The sequence below is a fragment of the Phytophthora ramorum genome, assembly GCF_020800215.1.
Source record: "Phytophthora ramorum isolate Pr-102 chromosome Unknown Phyram_PR-102_s0007, whole genome shotgun sequence".
Taxonomy (NCBI): Eukaryota; Oomycota; class Peronosporomycetes; order Peronosporales; family Peronosporaceae; genus Phytophthora; species Phytophthora ramorum.
In genome coordinates this window covers 2,053,667-2,074,361 of record NW_027150653.1, presented here as the reverse complement: position 1 = coordinate 2,074,361, position 20,695 = coordinate 2,053,667, and the positions used below count along the sequence as shown (strand labels likewise).

At 53.2% G+C, this 20,695-nt stretch overlaps 9 protein-coding genes across 9 annotated transcripts; 5 read left to right on the top strand and 4 right to left on the bottom strand.

The window, feature by feature from the left end:
• Positions 1–130: 130 nt before the first annotated feature.
• On the top strand, positions 131–3,226 carry KRP23_8656 (Tetratricopeptide repeat protein 27-like protein; the record flags this gene model as incomplete). The annotated part of the gene is made up of 1 exon (XM_067894124.1): positions 131–3,226. The coding sequence occupies one exon, from the start codon at positions 131–133 to the stop codon at positions 3,224–3,226; it is 3,096 nt and encodes a 1,031-aa protein (XP_067743588.1).
• A 145-nt stretch (positions 3,227–3,371) lies between these two features.
• On the top strand, positions 3,372–5,936 carry KRP23_8655 (Histone-lysine N-methyltransferase ASHH3; the record flags this gene model as incomplete). Its single annotated transcript, XM_067894123.1, has 4 exons — positions 3,372–4,232; positions 4,297–4,412; positions 4,483–5,437; positions 5,505–5,936. 4 exons carry the CDS (start codon positions 3,372–3,374, stop codon positions 5,934–5,936), a joined length of 2,364 nt encoding a protein of 787 aa, XP_067743587.1.
• Positions 5,937–6,113: 177 nt separating this feature from the next.
• Positions 6,114–6,458, bottom strand: KRP23_8654 (uncharacterized protein; the record flags this gene model as incomplete). Its single annotated transcript, XM_067894122.1, has 2 exons — positions 6,114–6,191; positions 6,255–6,458. 2 exons carry the CDS (start codon positions 6,456–6,458, stop codon positions 6,114–6,116), a joined length of 282 nt encoding a protein of 93 aa, XP_067743586.1.
• A 108-nt stretch (positions 6,459–6,566) lies between these two features.
• Positions 6,567–7,305, top strand: KRP23_8653 (uncharacterized protein; the record flags this gene model as incomplete). Its single annotated transcript, XM_067894121.1, has 4 exons — positions 6,567–6,732; positions 6,790–6,860; positions 6,939–7,145; positions 7,213–7,305. 4 exons carry the CDS (start codon positions 6,567–6,569, stop codon positions 7,303–7,305), a joined length of 537 nt encoding a protein of 178 aa, XP_067743585.1.
• Positions 7,306–7,491: 186 nt separating this feature from the next.
• KRP23_8652 (TLD domain-containing protein 2) lies at positions 7,492–11,122 on the bottom strand (the record flags this gene model as incomplete). The annotated part of the gene is made up of 7 exons (XM_067894120.1): positions 7,492–7,656; positions 7,722–8,565; positions 8,639–10,350; positions 10,428–10,499; positions 10,570–10,721; positions 10,787–10,967; positions 11,030–11,122. 7 exons carry the CDS (start codon positions 11,120–11,122, stop codon positions 7,492–7,494), a joined length of 3,219 nt encoding a protein of 1,072 aa, XP_067743584.1.
• A 137-nt stretch (positions 11,123–11,259) lies between these two features.
• KRP23_8651 (putative protein kinase) lies at positions 11,260–13,343 on the top strand (the record flags this gene model as incomplete). The annotated part of the gene is made up of 9 exons (XM_067894118.1): positions 11,260–11,624; positions 11,694–11,850; positions 11,918–11,995; positions 12,062–12,135; positions 12,201–12,301; positions 12,373–12,729; positions 12,808–12,941; positions 13,022–13,120; positions 13,209–13,343. 9 exons carry the CDS (start codon positions 11,260–11,262, stop codon positions 13,341–13,343), a joined length of 1,500 nt encoding a protein of 499 aa, XP_067743583.1.
• Positions 13,344–13,377: 34 nt separating this feature from the next.
• On the top strand, positions 13,378–14,284 carry KRP23_8650 (60S ribosomal protein L26-1; the record flags this gene model as incomplete). Its single annotated transcript, XM_067894117.1, has 3 exons — positions 13,378–13,567; positions 13,643–13,770; positions 13,979–14,284. 3 exons carry the CDS (start codon positions 13,378–13,380, stop codon positions 14,282–14,284), a joined length of 624 nt encoding a protein of 207 aa, XP_067743582.1.
• Positions 14,285–14,483: 199 nt separating this feature from the next.
• Positions 14,484–15,641, bottom strand: KRP23_8649 (uncharacterized protein; the record flags this gene model as incomplete). Its single annotated transcript, XM_067894116.1, has 5 exons — positions 14,484–14,843; positions 14,909–15,098; positions 15,180–15,242; positions 15,326–15,462; positions 15,546–15,641. 5 exons carry the CDS (start codon positions 15,639–15,641, stop codon positions 14,484–14,486), a joined length of 846 nt encoding a protein of 281 aa, XP_067743581.1.
• A 2,894-nt stretch (positions 15,642–18,535) lies between these two features.
• Positions 18,536–19,663, bottom strand: KRP23_8648 (IQ domain-containing protein IQM3; the record flags this gene model as incomplete). The annotated part of the gene is made up of 2 exons (XM_067894115.1): positions 18,536–19,406; positions 19,494–19,663. 2 exons carry the CDS (start codon positions 19,661–19,663, stop codon positions 18,536–18,538), a joined length of 1,041 nt encoding a protein of 346 aa, XP_067743580.1.
• Positions 19,664–20,695: the final 1,032 nt, after the last annotated feature.

The window sequence follows — 20,695 nt, the reverse complement described above, 5'->3', positions numbered from 1 at the left end:
ACGGAAAGCTAGATAAATGACATATGTTATCGCCCCTACATATTGTAACGCCTCTAATCATATATTTTTACGTCACAGTCGCAATGAACGCCCGAAATGTTGGCCCATATTTTGGGCACTTTTCAAAGCAATGGCCGACACGGACGAGCTGATGCAGGAGCTGTGCGGCGTGAGCCTCTCGGCCATCGACAGCTCACAGGAGGAGGCTCAAAAGCTGATGGAGAAGCGTCTGATTGCAGTGGAGCGCGCGGTGCTGGAGAGCGACGCCACGAGCGTTCGCGATGCGCTGGATGCGCTCGAGGACGCCGACGAGATGGCGCCAGTGCTCACGATGGCGGAACTCATCTGCCAGGGTAAGTACGCGGACGTCGTGCGGCTGCCGCAAGCGCAGAAGCTCCTGGAAGCGGTGGTCCGATTGCGCAGCGAAGAGCAGGACAACGAGGACGAGGACACGCACCTCTGTGTCAGCATCGCCACGGCACTGCAGAGCTACTTGCTGGACCAAAGCGACAGCGTCGAGAGCCGCCTCGTGACTGCGTACGAGATCCTTTTTGTGGGCGTTACCTTCTTCGACATGTACGTGCAAGCCAATTACACGGGTCCGGCGTTCGAGAAGGAGACGCTCCGTGACGTACTCGGCCAGACGACGCGCCTCCTGACGCTCTCGAACGAAAGCGACAACAAGAAGGCGCATAGTGATGCGCTTGTAGCACTGCAGGTGGACGGTGAAAGTCCGTTCTCCATCTGCGAGTACCCGCAGTTCTTGCTCGTCGGCCGCTGCTTGCTGGACTTTGTGGGCAACCACGCGTACAACGACTGGTCCGTGGCTGCCAACGAGGTTGTGCACGGCCAGAACGACAACGAAGTATCCGATGATGTCACTGAAGGCCCCGCCAAACGCCAGATTACGGGCGGTGCGGCTCTCCGTGCGCTTGGAGAGCTGTTCGAGCAGATCAAGTCGGCCGCGTGGTGGAACGCTCGTGCTGCCGTCGCGCACGAGCGACTGCTGCTTGCTAAGCACCCGTCCAACACACTGTGGTTTGAAGCTCGCCGTGGATACATTCAGACGCTGAACATGACGGAACTGTTTGCATTTGAGAAGGATACTCAGTATCTGCTCGCTCGTGCAAATGTGGAGTGGGGCCTTACACAGCACTACTTCGACAAGAACAAACATGGCAAGGCTACATTTGCGCGTGCTAAGGAGATCTCGGGCGTGAGTGTGCAGCTCAGCGGGTCTTTGGGTAAGCGTACCAAGTTCCAGCGGAAAAGTGTAGCTCAGATGGTGTTACTCGCGGCGTCGAAGAAGCAACCCCAGAGCGAGGACACGGGGGCTTCTGTGTACGCCACAGCTGTGGCTGAAACGACCCACGTGGACTTTGGTGGAAAGCAAGCCACAACTGAAAACGAGGATGAAGACAGTAGTGAATCTGCAGCTGCTGCTCCGTCGGCCGACGGATTGACGGCTGACGAAGAGCAGATCCAAAGACTTGTTCAGGAAGGCGAGGCTTCTTATCGCAATGTGAACCTGGACCAGGTGGACCAGGATAATGTGCTTCTGGAAAGCATTGCGTTCGAAGATCACAAGCTCACAGAGCAGGGCAACTTGCAGATCATAGACCAGATTGTGCTGCTGGGACTGTGTTTGGACGTGAAGAACAGCAACGCCAACGACGGTCTCACGCGGGAGGAGATGATGCCCTACGTCACGCGCGTGCTGGAAAACCCTAACAACTGGATGGTGTACTCCACAGCTCTACTGGAGCGAGCATGGCTCGAATGCGAGAGCTCCAAGCGCCGTGAGCGCGCTGTCTTGCAGATGCAGGCTCTGGTGGACCAACACACTACGCGGCTCACGATCACTCAAAACACGCTAGAGTCCATTGCGGACTCTGCCCCAGCTCGCGAGCGTATGCAGTTTGTGTATTCTCTGGCCTTCCCCCCGCGGTATGCGCTGAAGCGTGACTTGGCCGAGCGCTACTTCAAGCTCGGCGTCCTAGGCAGCGCTGTTGAAATCTGCGAAGAGCTAGAGATGTGGGATGACGTGGTGAAGTGCTACCAGCTTTTGGATAAGCCTATGCGTGCAGAGAGACTTGTGCGCGAGCGGCTGGAGATCGCCCCCACACCATTCATGTGGGTTACGCTCGGAGACCTCACCCAGGAACCAGCGCACTACGAGACGTCGTGGACACTCTCGAAGCAGCGATTTGCTCGCGCCAAACGATCACTCGGACGCCACTACTTCGAGAATGGAGACCCCGAGGCAGCTATTCCCCATTACGAAGATGCCGTGCGTGTGGGCCCGATGCACACTGGTGCATGGTTCACGCTGGGTGCAATGGCGATGCGTGTCCACCGCTGGGCACTTGCGATGCGCGCCTTTACTCGCGTGGTACAGCTCGAGCCCGACAACGGCGAGGCCTGGGGCAACCTGGGCTCCATCCACTTAAACAACCAGCGCTTCGCGGAGGCTTTCGCGGTGCTACAAGAGGCGCTCAAGCAGAAGCGTCACATGTGGCAGATGTGGGAGAACTACGCGCTGTGCGCTATGGAAACCAAGCGGTACGGTGAGGCCATGTATGCCATGCACCAGCTTCTGGACATGCGCACCAAGCACAAGCGCCCGGTTGACAGTGAGATGCTAGCGTGGCTCGTGGAAGCAATCATTTACCCCGATTCTCTCAAGAAGATGGAGCAGAAGGCCGATGCTGAGGCTGCTGCATTCGAAAACGCCGCCATTGATGACGAGGACGAAATTGACCGAAGCGACGATGATGACTTGGCGGAGTTGGACGAGACCGCAACAGCCACCGACGCGACTCCCCCGCGCTCCGACGAGCACTACAAGAAGCAGCTAGCGATGCTCTTTGGCCGAGTGACGTCCATCGTGACGAACGACGCCAGGGTGTGGCAGGTGTACGCCCACTTCAACGACGGCGTAGAGGGCCGCGCCGACAAGGCGCGCGACTGCCGCCTGAAGCAGTGCCGCGCCCTGCAAGTTGCCGGCTGGGAGCGCGAGCAGGAGAAGGTGGAGGCGCTGTGCTTGGCGGCCTCTCGACTGGCCGAGGACTACCTGGCGGAAGGCACCAAGAAGGCGCTGTACTCGTGTCGCCTGTACATCCGCGGCGTGCTCAAGAAGGCGCAGCTGGACTTTGCTGAGCTCGAGGCAGTGACGACTCTCGCGGCCGCGCTGGACGAGGTCAACGCCAGGGAAGCACAGCTTTAGACAGGTGATCGTCCTCAACCAGAGGACCACAATGTAGCCATTCTGCATTTTCATCCAATCCTATGGCCGCTTTGTTTAAAAATTGTTCCCGCCACTTTTGTGAGGCAGTCGCCAATCAACCGCCTCGGTCCCAGCCGTCGATATTATGCCTCCGCAGCAGGCCGGGCGGCGGTTCTCCGTGGCCGCCAAGAAGCGCAAACTCGAGGCTGGCGACGAGCCCACGAAAATCGTCAAGCGCGGACCTGGTCGACCACCGAAGAAGAAGAAGCCTGTGGCTCAGGAGTCTGCTCCCGAGCCCGAGACGCAGCCGCAGCTTACGGTGGACCCGGAGACGACGAGCTTCCTGCAGCTGTTGGAGGAGGACAAGCGCCGCCTGCCGCCCCCGCCACCTCCACTCCTCAAGCGACGCGGCGCCGGCAAATCACCGCCCGAGAAGCACGTTGTGGACTTCCAATTGCCCTTCAAGGAGGCGGAGATCAAGAGCCTCGAGGAGCGCCAATGGGTGCGCCGCCCGCCATCGTTCGGAAAGATCAACCGCTGCGTCTACGTGTCCACGACCATGCCCATCGCAGACTTCCCCGTGCACAAATGCACGTGTTGCGCGGACACGCACAAGTCCATGACCAAGCGCACGACGCTGATGGCGACGGCGAAGGCGAGGAAGGAGCTCGTGGCCAGTGGAGATAGCAACGAGGATAAACCGGACGAGAAGCAGCATGAGGTGGACACTACTATGTACTGTGGGGAAGGGTGCTACAACCGTATGCTGTTCATTAGCTGCTCGGACGATTCGTGCTCGGCCCCCGACTCAAGCTTGTGCAGCAACAGAGCCATTAAGAGGAGGGAACTCAAGTTGGTGAGGGTGGAGTACATTCCCGGACCTGGCTTCGGACTCGTTGCGAGCGAGAAGATCAGTGCGGGAGAGTTTATCATTGAATACGTCGGAGAGGTCATTGATGACCGCGAGTGCGAGCGGAGGATGATCAAGTACCGGGACAATGGCGAGGTGGGTTGCTTTACACAGTGTGCTATGTTGCTGTGTACTTACCAGGATTGGACTGTTTGACTAGACCAATTTCTACATGATGGAGCTGGAGAAGAACATCGTGATTGACGCCAAGTACCGCAGCAACGAATCTCGCTTCATCAACCACAGCTGCGACCCCAACAGCGTCACGCAAAAATGGTAAGTTGCTAGTGACTATTCGGTCCCTAACATCAAAGCATCTAATAGTGTTTGTGTGCGCTCGCTACAGGAATGTGGACGGTATGCAGCGCATTGGCATTTTTTCACGCCGTAACATCGCTCCCGACGAGGAGATCACCATCGACTACAATTTCTCTCACTTCGGCGAGGCCGCTGATTGCAAATGTGGATCCACTGCGTGCACAGGCAAAATTGGTCTCAAGCGGTCCAAACTCCCATCGTTCAATCCTCGTGTGGGCATTGCAAAGGCGAAAAAGCAGGTGCCTGTGGACGAGCCTCCACCAGAGCTCAAGCGTCCCGTGCACTTGACCTCGTTGGCTTTGCTCAAAAGTGCGCAGATGGATGATAGCTGGCTGGAATATTACGGATTTTCAAGGCGTCGATTGTTCCTTAGCCACCGACCGCGCCGACTGGAGAAAAAGGAGGCACACACAACAGTAAGCACAGTTGAAGCTCGCGGTAACCCACCATCGAGCAGCCCAGCGTCGGAATGCTCAACTACGACTGAAGAGGATGTATCGCTCACTCCACCACTAGCGACTCAAAGTAACTTCATCGAAAAGAAGCCACGAAAAAGCAACTGGTACGAAAAGATCATTGCCGGGGAGCACTTGCCCGAGATGAGGGCGCTGCACAGCTACATCTGCGGCGGTAAATCAGACTGGACAGCAGATTTGTTGGTCGATTTTACAATTCAGCCCGCGATTCCTTCACCGCCGAAGAAAAGAGGCCCGGGACGCCCGCCAAAGAAGCGCGGTCGTCCTAAAAAGATGGAGCCTGTACTCGCACATCCAAAGCGTACCCCCCTAGGCACGAAGCTCAATCACAAGCGCCTAGGCCTCTCCCAAGCACGTTCAAGGGGTGTTGATGAGCTTCTGGCGTTCGCAAATGGCAAGTCGAAGTGGAACAAGCGCATCCCGTCGTCTCGCTCTATCGACGCGGACCGAATTCACCGCCTTATTTATCGCGTAAAGGGCAAGCAGATCTTCATCAACACTGACCAGGTACCGTTGCTCGCTGCGTGAAAGCGTTATTACTGTTCACTGACTTGTGCTGCTCACCGTCCTGTAGAACGATCTGAATGAAGATGCTTGCTTTCGCTGTGGCCTGGCGGGCGAGCTCATTTGCTGCGATGGCTGCCCTGCAGCCTTCCATCTCAACTGCACGAACCTCGCCATGGTGCCTCCGGATGGCATCCCGTGGTTTTGCTCCGAGTGCACGAACCCGAAGCATCTTCAGAAGGCTTCGGAAACGTCCGACACCGCCATCGTCGCCGCTAGAGGCACAAGAAGTGCCAACCAAACCGACTATGCTGGTCGGCATCTGCGCACACACGCGGCACCGCTTGTTCCAAGCCTCAAGAAGATCTTCCACGTCTCGGTGCCACATACCAAGCGCCGTTACAAGAAGCGGCATCGCGCCACAGACCGTTCCTACCGCGAGCTGGAGCACATGCCCCTCCCCGTGTGGAACGAGAGCGACGAGAGCGAAGCCGAGCAGTAGCTGGTCAGCAAGTCGGACACTCTCACCAATTGCGCGACCCATTCGTCGCACGCACAACACCAAGGGCTCGCGCGTGCACACAACCTATCGACTCTGTAGCTTTGTCTCTTACTACTGCACTTAGAAACTGATGAAAACTTAAGATGTATGCTTGTTGAAAAGGATCAGCAGAAGACTCTATTGGTTGTAGAGCTTAGCCGGCACGGGGCCTTCCACGCGTTCCTTGAGGAACCCTTCGCTGTCTTCTTTCGCTCGCTGCAGATACCACAAAATACATCAGTAAATGCAAATATTGATACAAATTTGCATGGAGCGCACCTTTATGGACGATACCAGAGCAGCGTAAGGTCCCGACGACTTGAGCTCTGGCATGGGTTTGCCGCCGTCCATCTTGCCCGTGTACGAGTGGTTCAGCTTCTCCTCTTCTGCGGGCGGTGCGTACTCGTTGGACGCTTCTGCGGCGCTCGGGAAGCTCTCGAACGAGTGTACCACCTCGCCGTGGAAGCGGTACGTCGCCTTCATGCCACTCATAATCGAAAAGTGTCTATTTCCCCGTAATAACGACGGTCAGTATAATGAGGGTTCATCGATGGGTTTTTAGAGCATATTAGACAAGAACTTGTTTCGACGATGAACGCGCTGCTTGGAGAGCTGCGTATGCTCAAAGTACTGCACCAGCAGTCAGGCGTGTGCTTGTTCACGCACCAGTGGAAATGGAACCCACAGGCGCATGCGGAGGGCGTGGACGCGCTTGTCATGTCGTTTACGCAGTTCGCGCGCGAGATCGACGGCGGAGGTGCGGTTTAGACAGCAAATTGCATGTATCTGTGCTCTCTAACTGTTTGTGAAATAGAGGTAGTGCAGGCGCACTTCGACCCGAGCCGAGCGGACAAGAAAGACCGCTCTGGCAGCAGTCCCATGCCTGTAAGCGAACAATGCCTTTCATAAACGAAGGTTTATTGTTGCTGATTCGACGAATATTTTCGGTCGAAAACCTTGCAGGCCTCGTCAGGAGGACTCATCATGATCTCTCTTCAGAATGAGAACGTCCAGGCAGTGCTGTTTCATGACCGCACCTCTGACGCAGCGTGCGCCGCGCTCAAGGCGTTTTTGCAACGAATTTTGCAGCGGTTCTCAGAAGAATTCGCGCACGAGCTGGCACAATTGCAGCCTCAATTGCAAGCGAGCGCGACACCTACCGCCGAAGAGGTTCGTTATGTTCATTTGGCAACGTCCCATTTCTCTGATGAATTTGCCGCATTTGTGTTATTTGTAGCGCGAGGCTGTCGAAGCCCCCTTCCGGAGATTCGAAGCAGAGCTCGACAACCAATTGATGCCACAAACTGAAGTAGACATCATTATGCAATGAGGCGGCTACATGGCATCATGTTCCCACTATATTTTTGAATACATTTTCTAGGCAACACAGCGGGTCACGACGACGAGCACCTCCGGTCGTGTTGTCATTTCCCCACAACTTGCACATGATGGCATCGCTACTATCATTCTCCGATTAGAGTAAATAAGATATGTCGTTCTTAAGGCTGCCTAGCTGCTATTCCAACACACTTTTCCTGTGTCGATCAATGGCAAGAGGTTTGTCTCCAGTCGTGAAACCCCACAACTCGACTTGGACGCATGAAAACTCGGGCGAAGTAGTCAGTGGGGGCGAGTTAAATGTTTCGCACGCGCCACTTGTCCCCGCAGATAAATCGCTATCCTGAAGTACCAAACAGCTACAAGGTCAGTCACCTCAATAATCATACGCCGACATCGAATACTCACCAGGAACAAGCCAAAGTTACCACCACCGCCCATAATCAGCGATTCATCTGAGCAGAGCATAAAATAGCTGTTCTTACGGCTCCAATGGTACTTCACAAATCCGCCTGCTGCACTTGTGTTCGCGAAGGAGAACAAAAACGATTCGCCGGTGCCGTAGTAGTGGAACGCGCGATGCCACTCGTCCGACGCAAATCCGCCAAACACGTTGCCTTCCGTGTCCTTGACCACCAGCAACGTGGGGCTCTGCTTTTGTGCCAGTATAAGCAGCGTTTCCAACGACGATCCGTTTGCTTCTACACTATAGATTCGAAACCATCGGCATAATTGACTCGTTATGGGCAACGCATGGTCAATATAGGCGATATGCTCGAGAGTCAAAATGTTTGACGTATCCATCAGCTTCGACTTGTAGTCGTCCGGGTTAAAATCGAACGAAGGTTTCTTCTTGGAGTAGCGCAACGGCGGCGACACAAGAGAGGGGTCTGCTGAAAGTCCAGCAATCCGGAGTGCCTCATCTTCAATCAACCCTCCCTGCTCTTCCTCCTCTTCTTCTTCTTCTTCTTCTACTTCTTCAAGGCGGCGTGTCCTTATCTCTCCCCATTCCATTCGCATATCGTTTACGGTGACTGGTGCCTTCTTCAGCAACTCGTTCATGATCCCCTCGGTCTCCGTTATCACGCGAGTGAAGGAGGCTGCCTTTGGATCAAGCTCGCTCCAAAGTTGATCGAACACCTGGAACATAAACATAAACAGCTTGCTGAAGTACATGTCTTCGTCAAACAGTTCCCAAAACGGCTCCAGTGACATCGTCACAATGTCAATCTCCGGGTGCTTCGGTGTTACGCTGGGGCATACAACAAAAGAAATGAGCTAAGACAAGAGTTTGAGTACACGCATGTAAACAGTGCCTCACGTACAATAATTTCAGAACCTTCACCAAAGATTCACAGATGGACGACGCCACCAGCCCTGCGTCGTAAGACGGCAACTCGGACGGCAGTGCGCGCATTTTTAACAGAGGTAGAGCGCCTGGGTCGTTCTTTAGCCAGTACAAAATAGCTCGAAGCATCAGCACACCGCCCTTATCGAAGTTCCCCAAGATGGTTTGCCTATTAAACCCGAAATGTTCCCAGATGATCACACGATCCTGTTCTGTAGTTTCGCTCGTTGTAGGAGAAGATGCACCGCTGCTGGTGGCACTCCCCACCGGCGTTGCAACTGTCGCTCCCAGCAAGTGTAGCTCCAAATTGACGGCAGTATTCGACTGCAATTCAGTCTGCATCTTGGTCGCTATTTCAACCTTCGAGCACTCAGCAACTTGAGCCACGACAGAATTGTCCGGCGCAACTGAGGAATTATTGCCTCCTTCTAAATGCGCGCGGAACAATCGAGTGATCTCGTTCACCTGCTGTCTATCTGACAAGAAATTCATCTGCGGCTGGAGCTTCATTTGATGAGACACCATTCGCATCGCCTCCTTTTTAGCCTCCAAGCGCTCCAGTGCGTCTACCACCTGCACACGCACATTATGAAAAATAGTCGCGTAGTGATGGATCATCCGCTCCACTACCTGGGCACCCACTGCTGCATACCGTACATCTTGATACTGAGAATGCGTTCGCCCACGCGGGCGATCAAATGGCAAGCCGGCCCCCGTGTCTTTTTTGAAAGCAATTACTGGGGCAAGAATAGTGGAAGCCGTAGAAATGTCGACACCATTTTGTTCAGTATGCTCCGGTTGTTGTAAGAAATGCATCAGGTTGATCACTCTCTTCAGGACGATTTGGCAATGAACAGGCAAGTCATTCACCAAGCACGTGATATTGCGCACACTGGCGTCTTCATCCCGCAGTTGCCCAGCTGCAACGAAGGCATCATACTTTTCATCCGTTAGCAATGAGTCCGGCAGGTTCTTCAAAAAGTCTAACAGCAGTGCTCCTGCACATTGTGGATCCAGATCTGTCGGTACCGAGCCCTCGGTCTCCACAATTTCTCGAAGGTGGTTCAAGCGAATGCTCAAAACTGTGGTGCGAAACAATCGTGGTGTGTCTGGGTTTTGCCTCAGTATCGCAACACAATCGTTCACAATATTAGGAAGTGCCAGTAGTGGGTCAATCAGAGCATAACGGCTGTGATATGGATTCTTCGAAACTGAAGCCAGGCTAATACCGAACACGTACTGCCACGGCTTGATGCCCTTAAGACGATGTGGGAAAATGGCTGAAGGTAACTGAATAACTTCTTCCTCCTCCTCCTCTGCGATGGTCACAGCCCCTTGAATCTCCACATCTTTAGCGTCTTCAATCTCGACTAACACTGGTTGGCCCTCTGAGGATGGCAAAAATGACCCAGCTCTGGAAGGTGACACTCCCACTGCCGCAGCAATGTCGGCATCAGTGATTGTAGCAACCATTTCACCGCTATTGGTTTCAGTACTAGGCTCTGCTTCCACCGATTCTGATTGCTCCGGCAAGCGGAATGGTTCACCACTGACTTCGATAGCAAAGTGCACCTCCCGAAGAGCGATAATCAATTCAAGAAACAAGCCCAGCCCTTCGGAGCAGCGAACCAATGACCACTCCTCGTAGTTATCGCGAATCAAGTGCTCACAAGCCATCGAAAAGATCATCTTCAACGCAAGCCGCCAACAGTGAACTGTGAGCAGCTTGCAATACAGCAAACATAACAAAAATCACAAGTGCTTACCATAATACTCGACTCAATTGTGTGGTTATTCAGTGCGATCTTCAGCCAGCAACGCGCCTTCCCTGGATCAGTCTATCAAGATCCACACATCCATCGCAATCAGATATCACCAACTCCTAAAAACAATAGCCCCCACACAAACCTCCGATAAGAATGCAGCAGACAGCACACTCTGCACCAACGTCGGTTCATCGACAATGAGTGTGCTGGCGTACAGCACGTGCCACCAGGACGGCTGCTCCTCGTCACTGCGGGGCTTGAGTCCCAGTACCAAACACTCTTCCAGAGCCACACCTGCCCACCATCCAATTAGTCAACACTTTCACTCCACCAAAAATGTATCTACAGTAGCGACGTACAGAGCTCTCCGACACAAGGGTCGCGTTCTGTGAGCTGTTGGCGCTGCTCCCTGGGCAGGGACACAGCCACCAAGTTTTCTTCTTGACCAACACCAGCAACTGGCTGTTGACCTTCTGCATCACTCAATTCCACCGCATTTTCCTTGCGTAGCACCGCTAACGTGGCGTTCTTCAACCGCGACTATACGTCACAAAGTATTCTCAGATTCCTCATTTTCCCTTTAACCAAGAAAAGCCACGCACCAGAGTGTCGTAGCGCTGCTGCACGAAGGCGTCTCCAACGCCGCCCCTGCCCTCGTGGCGAGTGGCCAGCCAATGCGAAATCCTGCCCAGCATCGATGATCTCCTCGCTTTGCTTGAACAGCGACTGCGTCTTAGCTGAGCTTGAGTTTGGTTAGCCTATAAATACTGTTTTCAGGGCCTGCGATTGGCCGAAACGAAATTGAGGAGAACTATTTTTTTTTGCCACCAAAATGGCGCGGGACTTGACGTTGCCGTCGCCGGCTCGGGCGCGCTCTCTGCATACGGCACTGAACGAGGCGTCGTCCCCACGCGTGCACAAAACGTTGAGCTTCATGAGCAGCGACGATGAAACAGACGAACAGCAGGAGAACGGCGGCCTCGACAGCAGCAACGAGGAGCGAAATAGTCCAAACGTTTCGGCTTCTGGTGGCACTTTTCGCTATCGCACTCGTCGCATGGAGAGGCTGGACGTGTACGGGGGGATGGACCCGCCCTACTGTCGGTTTGTGCTGCGGATGCCCAGTAAGAAGGAATGTCGACGCTCCAGTTCGGCGGAACAGACAACACCAACATCGCACAGAAGTCTCGCTAGAAGGTTTTGGTTTGCTGCAGTGTTGAGAGCAGGCGATTGGGTGACTGAGTGTGGGGTGTTTGGCTGGTGCAGAGCCAGTCGGTCGGCGTCACCGCCCTGTCCGAGTCCGGCAACGTTGCTGAGCAGTGATCTTGGAGCGACGCTGTCCATGCTGAGTCCCGTAACTGCTCGGCTGCGTCATCGGATGAAGAAGGTTGTGCTGAAGAAGCTGAAAGTGGAGGACTGTCCGGTGGGTGTTTATGAAAAGAGCTGGTGCGAGGTTGGGCAAGTAGTTGATTGAATTCGTTGTTGTGCAGAATCACTTCGTGACTTCTTTTGAAGACTTGCAGACCATTTGTTGGCTGGGTGCTGGAATTTCGGCGGAGGTGTTCAAGGTATTAAATTCGAGTTCTGATTCTGCTAAACTTTCGACTAACTGGTGCTGTTGCTGCAACCTACAGGTTAGGGACCCAAGAGGTGGAGGTTTTTTTGCGATCAAAAAGTCGAAGCAAGAGCTGCGAAGTGATCGAGAACGGTACAGTGCACACAACTGTGAGTCGCAATTGGAGTAGATATCTGACACAACTGAATCTCTGACAGTGACCTCTTGGCGCAAGAAATCGCCGTTCTAGAAAAGGTGGCAGCCTCACGGCATAACTTCGTCAACATCGTTCGGTATTATCAGGCTTGGCAGGAGAACGGTAGACTTTGCTGCCCTTTTAAATGATGATATCGTTCGAATGGCTCACTGACATCATTTTTTTGGATTAAGGGTTTTTCTTCCTGCAAATGGAGCTGTGCGAGGGCGGAACGCTGCAGGACTTCATGACAACGCGACATCGAGAGACACTCCCAGAAAGTTACTTGTGGACCATTCTCAGGGATGTTACAAGTGGGTTGAAGGTCCTCCATGTGCATGACGTTGTTCACCTGGACATCAAACCGGACAACATATTTATCACGGAAGACGGGCGGTTAAAGATTGGTGACTTCGGTATGGCGGGGAAAGTGGTGACATCCACCGAAGCGTCGAGCCGGATAGGAGACCTTGAGGGCGATGCCAAGTATATGGCGAAGGAGCTGCTCTCTAGCGCCGATCGACTTCCATCGGCAGACATCTTTTGTCTTGGTAAGCAGAAGCATAGCAGAACTTCCGAGTGTAGTTTTGTCGACTTACATTGTTGGCTTCTTGATGACGATGCTGCAGGTATCACGATGCTCGAAATTGCTACAAGAGAAACGCTACCGGAGGCTGGGAAGCTGTGGCATGATCTCCGAGAGCGAAAGCTTCCATCTCTGTCTCCAGAATATTCAGAGGAGCTCGGCGACATTATCCGACAGGTACGAATGCGGACGACTCGCGCTTGTTCTCGAATGGCCAAAACGTTAGCTGACCTGTGTGTCCTGTGCTGCTTCCGAAGATGATGCACCCCGACCCAGCACAGCGACCCACCGCTGCAGCCATCCTGAAAAACCCCTGCATGCAGGCTGCAACAGAGCCTGCTTCTCTCTTTCGCGACGTACGCTCACTTCATGACAACGTTGAATCGTAGCCCCCCCCCCCCCCCCTCCACGACTAACACTTGTGCTTGTATTCGTCCCTTACAGCACGCGCAGGAGCAGAAGCAGAAGCAGGTGGCACCCGCCAAGGTTCGCAACACGACTCGGTCTGCCAGAATCAGTCTGCTGACTCCGCACAAGACGCGCCTCTCGCTACCGTCAGCGTTAGACGAGTCCAATTAATAAATGCGTGGGGTGTCCACCAGTGTCCTCTAAAATGCTGACTTCAACGAAGCCTTTTCTACGTACAAACCCCAAAATTAACCGGGCCAGAATACCCTACCCCGGACCGACCCCGTTAACCGTCAAATTCGGCTCTGGTGATCGTTTTGGTTGGCGTCGAGGGCTCTACGCTCCGCCAGCTCCAGCGCAGTGTCCAGTATCTCTTTTCTTACGTGATAACAATAGTACGTTGCTGCTGAAAAATGATAATGCCGTTCGGGATGCAGGGCCCTAACGCAAAAATGTGTGTGCAACTACAGTGAAGTTCAACTCGACCGTGTCCTCGTCGCGCCGCAAAAGCCGCAAGGCCCACTTCGGCGCCCACTCGACGCAGCGCCGCGTCATCATGAGTGCGCCTCTGTCCAAGGAGCTGCAGAACAAGTACAATGTAAGTTAGTACACTGGTACTTTCAGCGCTGTAAGTCCATGTCAGACTCTCTCTTGAAGCTGCACCAGCTTCAGGTTAGAGCTGGCACTTCATGGCATCGCGGGAATCGTAAGTGTCGCCACACTCTCAGACGGACGACAGCTCAGGCCAGGCCGCTCGTGTGAATATTATCTTATGGTCCTATCTTTTTTGTTGTTGACAATTTCAGGTTCGCAGCATGCCTATCCGCAAGGAGGACGAGGTGATGATCGTGCGTGGCTCGCAGAAGTCCCGTGAGGGCCGCGTGACTGCCGTGTACCGCAAGAAGTTCGTCATTCACGTCGAGCGTGTGGTGCGCGAGAAGGCCAACGGCGCCTCGGTGCCCATTGGCGTCGACGCCTCCAAGGTGGTCATCACCAAGCTCAAGCTTGACAAGGACCGCAAGAAAATCCTGGAGCGCAAGAACCGCGCCGTGAGCGAGACCGAGAAGGGCAAGTTCACGGAGCAGGATGTCGCCATGGCCAACGTCGACTAAGTGTCCGGTCGTTGCCACTTTGTGGCTGCCATCTCGAGCATTGTTATCGTAGAGAGAAGGAAAGAACCACCAAAGTATGGCAGGTGCCAGTCCTGCTGTGGTGTTAAGCATCATAATTGAGAATTGTGGGGAGAACGCTGCTCCTCCCCCGGGGCATTTGCCAAACGCAAACACACGTTCTTGATTTATCCTACTTTTGCTAGCATGCTTGTAGTTTTTTCATCTCTTGTTCGATCATTTGCTTGAGTGAGGCGGTAGGTTGGTCCGACACCAGCTCTACCAGCAGATTGATAAAGTCCACTTCGCGCTCGGAGAACTCGCGTAAGGACAATTCCTGCATCTCTAGTCGACGAAGCAATTTGTTGCATAGCGGCACAGCTTGTGGAAGTGACCTCTTGACTGTTGCGAGCAACTTGTCTTCGCACTCACGCGCGTACTGGTCACGACGCCAACCCTCACCTTTAGCAGACGAGGAAGATTGGCCATGTTGACGTAGCTTGTTCATACGATCTCCGTGCTTCTCAACGAAGCGATCGAGGATCGATGCTTTCTTTTTCTCCTGTAAAACCACATTTCATAATTATTAGTGCCTATACAACTTTGACGCCAGGGATTTTCACGTACGTTCTCCAGCGAGGCCAAGTACATCCTCGTGGCGAGAAGCTCTTCGGTCGTGGTCGCTTTCTCGTGCAGGAGCTTCTCATTCTCGTGGTGCAGTTGGTCTGCTTTTTCAAGAGCCTGGTTCATCTCTGCGCTGATGCGTTGCTTGCTTAGTCGAGCGGCCACCAAGTCTTCTTCCTTATTGTTCAGGTCACTGCAAAAACAATCACCAAGTATTGCACATCAGTTTTTATATGGGTGGTCGTAAAGTGCCAGCAAGATGACAGCAACGTACCGTGAAAGTTGATCTACACGTCGCGTCGACGCGCCTGCAAGACGACTATGAACTTGATGGTGCCTACCGCGAACCACAGCAAGGTTATTATAGTTAGGATGTGACGTTAGCATCCGTCCTCTTAACTATTCGATGCAGAAACGAACCTTTCCCTCCTTCGATGCTCCATCACTTCTCGGTCTAGCGCTAGCTTCTCTTCAACAACCTGCTGATATTTCTTCTTAATGTCATATGAAGAAGGCCCACTTGATCCAACCACGGCTCTTCCTTCGAAGGTGCTTCCCTGCGTGACATCAGAATCAACAAATGGTGAACGTTCGTACTTGATTCCCATCCCAACGATTGAAAGCAAAAAAAAAGCATTACCCGCAGCTCTAGCGCGACGTTCCGAGCTTGTAGTTCCTGAACCTGGACATGAAGATTGCGAAGCTCTTGCTCGTATTGCTCAAATACTTGAGGCATCGACGTCCGATTCTCAAGGGCACGAACTTTGCTTCGCAGCCCAACGTTCGCCAGCTTCATGTTTTCTATTTGCACCTCGAAGATTGCCCGCAGCTCTTCTTGATCGTGAAGTGCCTCAGCTGCACGAGTATCTGCCGCCTCTTTTGCTTGCTGTTGCTCACGAACAATGGAGAGTAGTGCATCATAGTTTTTGCGGAGCAATGTTGCGTCTGCAGCTTGAATTTTCTGGACAGTCTTGACGTCCAGACCATCTAGGTTTGGAGGTTCTAGTAAGCAAGGGGGCGTACCGGCCTTTTTGAAGATTTCCAGCGTTATACTGTCAGGTTTTGGCTGCGTTGAAGAAATCGGTGACGCCAACGAAAAAGATGATGAGGGCTCCACTGAGTTTCTCTCCTGTCGAGTGCTGTCGACACCTTCACGAGGTAGAAGAGAAGAATAGGCGGCAGGACGATCAGCATTCGCATGATTCATTTGAGCCCACATCGATACATTCTCATCTCTTTGGTGCGTTGGTTGCAGTTCATGTCGGGTGATACCGCCAATTGTGGTCCTGCTGTATCCAGTCGGTTCCAAGATTTCTTCATCAGCTTCGTGGTCAACGATCGGCAGTGACGCATGTGAGCTAGGTGTCGAGCGTTCTGGAGGCAATGAATGAACTGAGCAGTGTGATGCTCGAGGACTTGACAGGATTGTTGGTTCAATCTCATTAACTTCATCCAACGACTCGCGAAGACGCTCATATAAATCGGATATTGATGATCGTGCTTCAGGAGTAATTTCGTCAATTTCTGTGCGAGCACCTAGGGCTGGGCACGGTGTTATGTCTGTAGCGGATGGCTCTGATACTCGGGGTACAACAAAAGTAGAAATGCTGTCAACGGATCCACCAAGAATGTTTCGTTTCCGCTGTGCGAACGCACTCAACCAGCTCATAGCAGCCGACTCAGTACCCGCGGTGGAAATAGGTTCAGCATCGTCACCTGTTGGTGCTTGTTCACGTGGAAACTGTTTTTCCAATATGCAAGCTAGGTTTGGCAGTGACGACGTAGCGGTTGACAGCGACCCGATTGGTGTTGAAAATACCGTACGATTCAGCAAAGGAGACTCAACGTCCCCTTCAGCTTCGGGTGATGCCACTTGCCTACACGGCTCATTTTGGCTTGAAAATTCTAGCCGCTCGAACTCGTTTGGAGTGGACTGAAACCCCAATTGTTCAAACGAAACACCACGAAGTCGTTTACAAACACACGCGAACCCCCGAAGATTAGCCACAGCATTCAGCATCTGCACGCTTTCTCGTAAACTCGTGCGCGAATCAATCACATTTGCGTAAACGAAGGTTTTGGCGTTCGCAGTCAGCAACGGCAGCATGAAGTTTGATAATACCATTTTCCCTGCTGAGTTGATTGGACTAGCGCGATCAGAAACAGAGAATCGGCTATTGCTTTGTCTCGGAGAGAGTACTGGTCGCTTCAAGTCTTGCAGAATATTGTAAAACTCGATCTTCTCTTGTATCAGAACGTGATCCTGGAAATCTTTCTGATCGATGAGGTCAACGAGGTGCACCGTGCTGACTTGGCCATCGAAAAACAACGCCAGGCGCACGAAGAAATGGACACTTTCTACGTTTTGCTTGCGAACGATACGGTTGGTCTTTGCAGTCTGCACAATGCGAAAAGCTGTTGCCAAAGATGAAGCCTCCATGGTAACAAAGGAGACTGGTTGATCGGTTTGAACCGAAGACATTGGGTGTGCTCTTGCACCGACTGGTGCTCCTCCTGCTGGAGTCTTCAAAAGATCGATTGCCTGATTGTTCACTATGATCCAACTACTGATTCCCAGTCGCCAGGGATCACTTTCTGGGTGCTGCAGCCGTCGAGAATTTCCATATCCCAGATCCAATTGCGAGTAAAAGGCATGAAGCATTCCAACGAGCTGGCCATACAGCTCCACGACGTCGTTTACCGCCATCTCTGGTTGGGGAGCAAACCCTCCTCCGCCGACACTTTTACCAAACAGCAACCGAAACTTCTGTGTAGGATGCACGCCCCACACGACAACATTGGAGTTGATTCCCTCCCGCGCAGTACGAAGAGCAGGTAGTGTGATCTCAGTGAAAAAGTCGATGGCGTGAGAAGGCGAGCTTGAAGAAAACACCGAGTGAAAGTCCCATTCGGCCGAAGGATTAACACCACTGATGTTAGCTCCAGTTGGTAGCACCCCAGCAATTCCCCCATTTCCTGCTGAGGATCCCGAAGATGTATCACCAGCAGGCTTATTCGCCACACGCACGGAGTTTCGTTGGGATAGAACTTCAAATACTGGGGTGGCCCGATTCGCAGCCGTGACATAGCACGAAACGTGGATATGGCTCAGCACCGAAACACCACCATCGTTTGCGGGAGGTGAGCTTCCATCGTGATGACTTTCGCTGCCCCAGAAATCGTCACTTGTGCTCCTTACACTGCTGCCTCGGTCGGCCATTGCGTCAAGAAGCAAATGCCCGTTTACCTCCCACAAGGACGCATTTAGACAACGCTTGCCGTTCTGAAGCCAAAACGCCCCCGCAAAAACATCACTTGCACGACGACGCAAACAACGATGAAACGCGATTCATAAAATAAAAAATATAACGCACCCACTGCTGTTGTGCTGAATGCCGAGCGCCGCGAGCTGCGCTCCAATAATGACTTCTTCTGCTCCTCGATCTCGTCTTCCCTATCGCTCCTACCAATATGCTAACTACCAATACACCAGAGCCCCTCCATGTCTCTGGTTACTCTAGATTACATTAAACTTTGCTTGATTTGTGTTGTATCCGCTGCCACCATAGTGCGGAGGTGATGGTGGTGTCTTGGTTTGAGAAGGCAAACATCTTTTCGGATGGTTGCTAATCACGGCTGCAGCTCGCACGTGGCCAGGTGCTTAGCTGCATCTTCAAAAGTTGGGGCTTCGTATGCCGGATGCAAGAGGGATAGCGCGTGAGAGCTACCATCCTTGAATGACATCTCGGAGGACTCGTCGTTGATTTCCTCCATGATGCTGTCCTCCAGAATTTCAGATCGTTCAAGTGCCACGTGCGTGTCTGTCTTTTGTCCAACAGTCTCAACGAGCTCGTCGAATAAGCCAATCTTCCACGCAAGGTGTTTCTCCTCCAAGAAGTGCCACACACGGTACGCGTTCCAGAAGTGCGCGTTGTCCAGTTTCTTTACAAGGGCACCGTTCACTGTGTCACGGAACACCTTTTGAATTCGCTGCACATCAACGTCAACATCGCTCAGGTCTACGCCGTTGTTCACGAGGAAACGCAGCAGCACTAGCAGCTCGTACTCGGACGGCCGGTAATGACCGCTATGGGGATAAATAGTTTTAATGATCCCGTCCATGATCACCATCATACCTGCCGTCTGCACACACTCGCCGCCAACAAAACTCGTATGGTGGATTCGGGGAATCTTCTTCGTCTCTTTTTGAGAGCCGTAGAGCACTCCATCACGCAGCACAAAAATCCACCCATCCGGTCCTGTTTCCACGATCTCTTGCGAAACGTCATGTACAATCTCGCCATTTTGCACCGACAGCGCAAATTTCTGCCGCTCTGCAGCCGTATCACAGTACAGCACAGTCTCGCGCTCAAGCTTCGTTCTTGGTACGCCTGCAACTTCGATCGATTCGTCGTCCAGCCACTCCCAGAAGCTCGGCTTCGTGGGCTCCATGGGCTGACGCTTCCACTCTTTATAGTACGCCCTCAGATTGGCGCCATACCTGTCCGACAAAAGAAAACAAGTAGTCACACAGCGTGAGTGCAACTGTCGAACATTGCAGGATCCTGAAGAGACACAACGGACGCACCGGTGTTTGCGGTCGCACACTTCCAACCAGCTCTTCTTGTCGACGACTGAAATGTTTCCTGCACTGTAGCCCTTTACCAGTTTGGGCGAGTACTTCTTGGCCAGTTTAACGATCTCGTGCATGTTTTGGTAAGTCGTTCGTCGCTTGGCACGCATGCCCTCCGCGGTCATTTGCTCGGTCGTTCCTGCTTTGGCTGCTGAGGGTTTTGCCTATCTTTGCTCTGCTTTGTATTAGCCGACTCCCGTGACTTGCTCCGACTCGCACTCTTGGGCCTCTGTTGTCGTCGCCACGGTGCCGTCTTTCAGTAGTTCGTGTGGAAGCTACCTACTAAACAAGAGCGTTCTGTAGCGTGCAAGCCAAGTCAAAGCCGCGCGTCTTCCTCCGTCCAGCTAACTGCGAAAGCGCAAGCGCAACGGCAGCACGTGGCACACACAGAAAGGGTACAGAAGACAGGCACAAACACCCGCCGTGCTTTTGGTGTGGACGAGGGACGGTGGGGACAAACAAAAGGAGCTCGTGCACAAACGTCTTTTTAGAGGCGCGTGCGGCAACTTGTTTTGAGTGAGGGTGGGTGTTGGGTGTACGAGGAAGAGCTGCTCTCTACCTCCACCTTTTAATGCGATAAATGCACTACTGCACACAACAGCGCAAGACAGCAGAGCACATACACACGTTAGTCGTTAATACTCGCGTCGGGCGACGGGAAGCGACCTCAGCTCTCAAGTGTTCTGATCCGTACCTGCTTCTCTCTGCGCAACGTTCTTCTGTCTTCTACAGCGCAAATTCTCTAATGAGGGCAACCGACACGGCAATTTCATTGCCGCACGGAGCCGGCTATGTGTGCGTGGGTCTACTCTCTGACCACCGCGGCGGTTCGGGGCCAATCAAATCCATCGAGATCTCTTTTTGGCCAACCAGCGCGCGCGGGGTAGGGCCATCTTTTGTGGCCCTAACCGGTCCGCGGTTACGAACCGTATTACCGAGAATGTTCGCTGAGCAAAGTGCTTGCCCGACGGCGAGGCAAAGGCGACACCTGGCTGCGCTCCCCAGTGAAAAAATGGCGCGGCTCGCCGGCGCCGATGGGACGTGCCCAAGATTCGTCTCAAAATTGATTATCGGCGAGATTCGGTCGCTTGCAACTGGACGACCACCTTCCGCCCCCGGCAACGGCGACGCCGCGGCGTGGCGTGGCGTAGCATGGC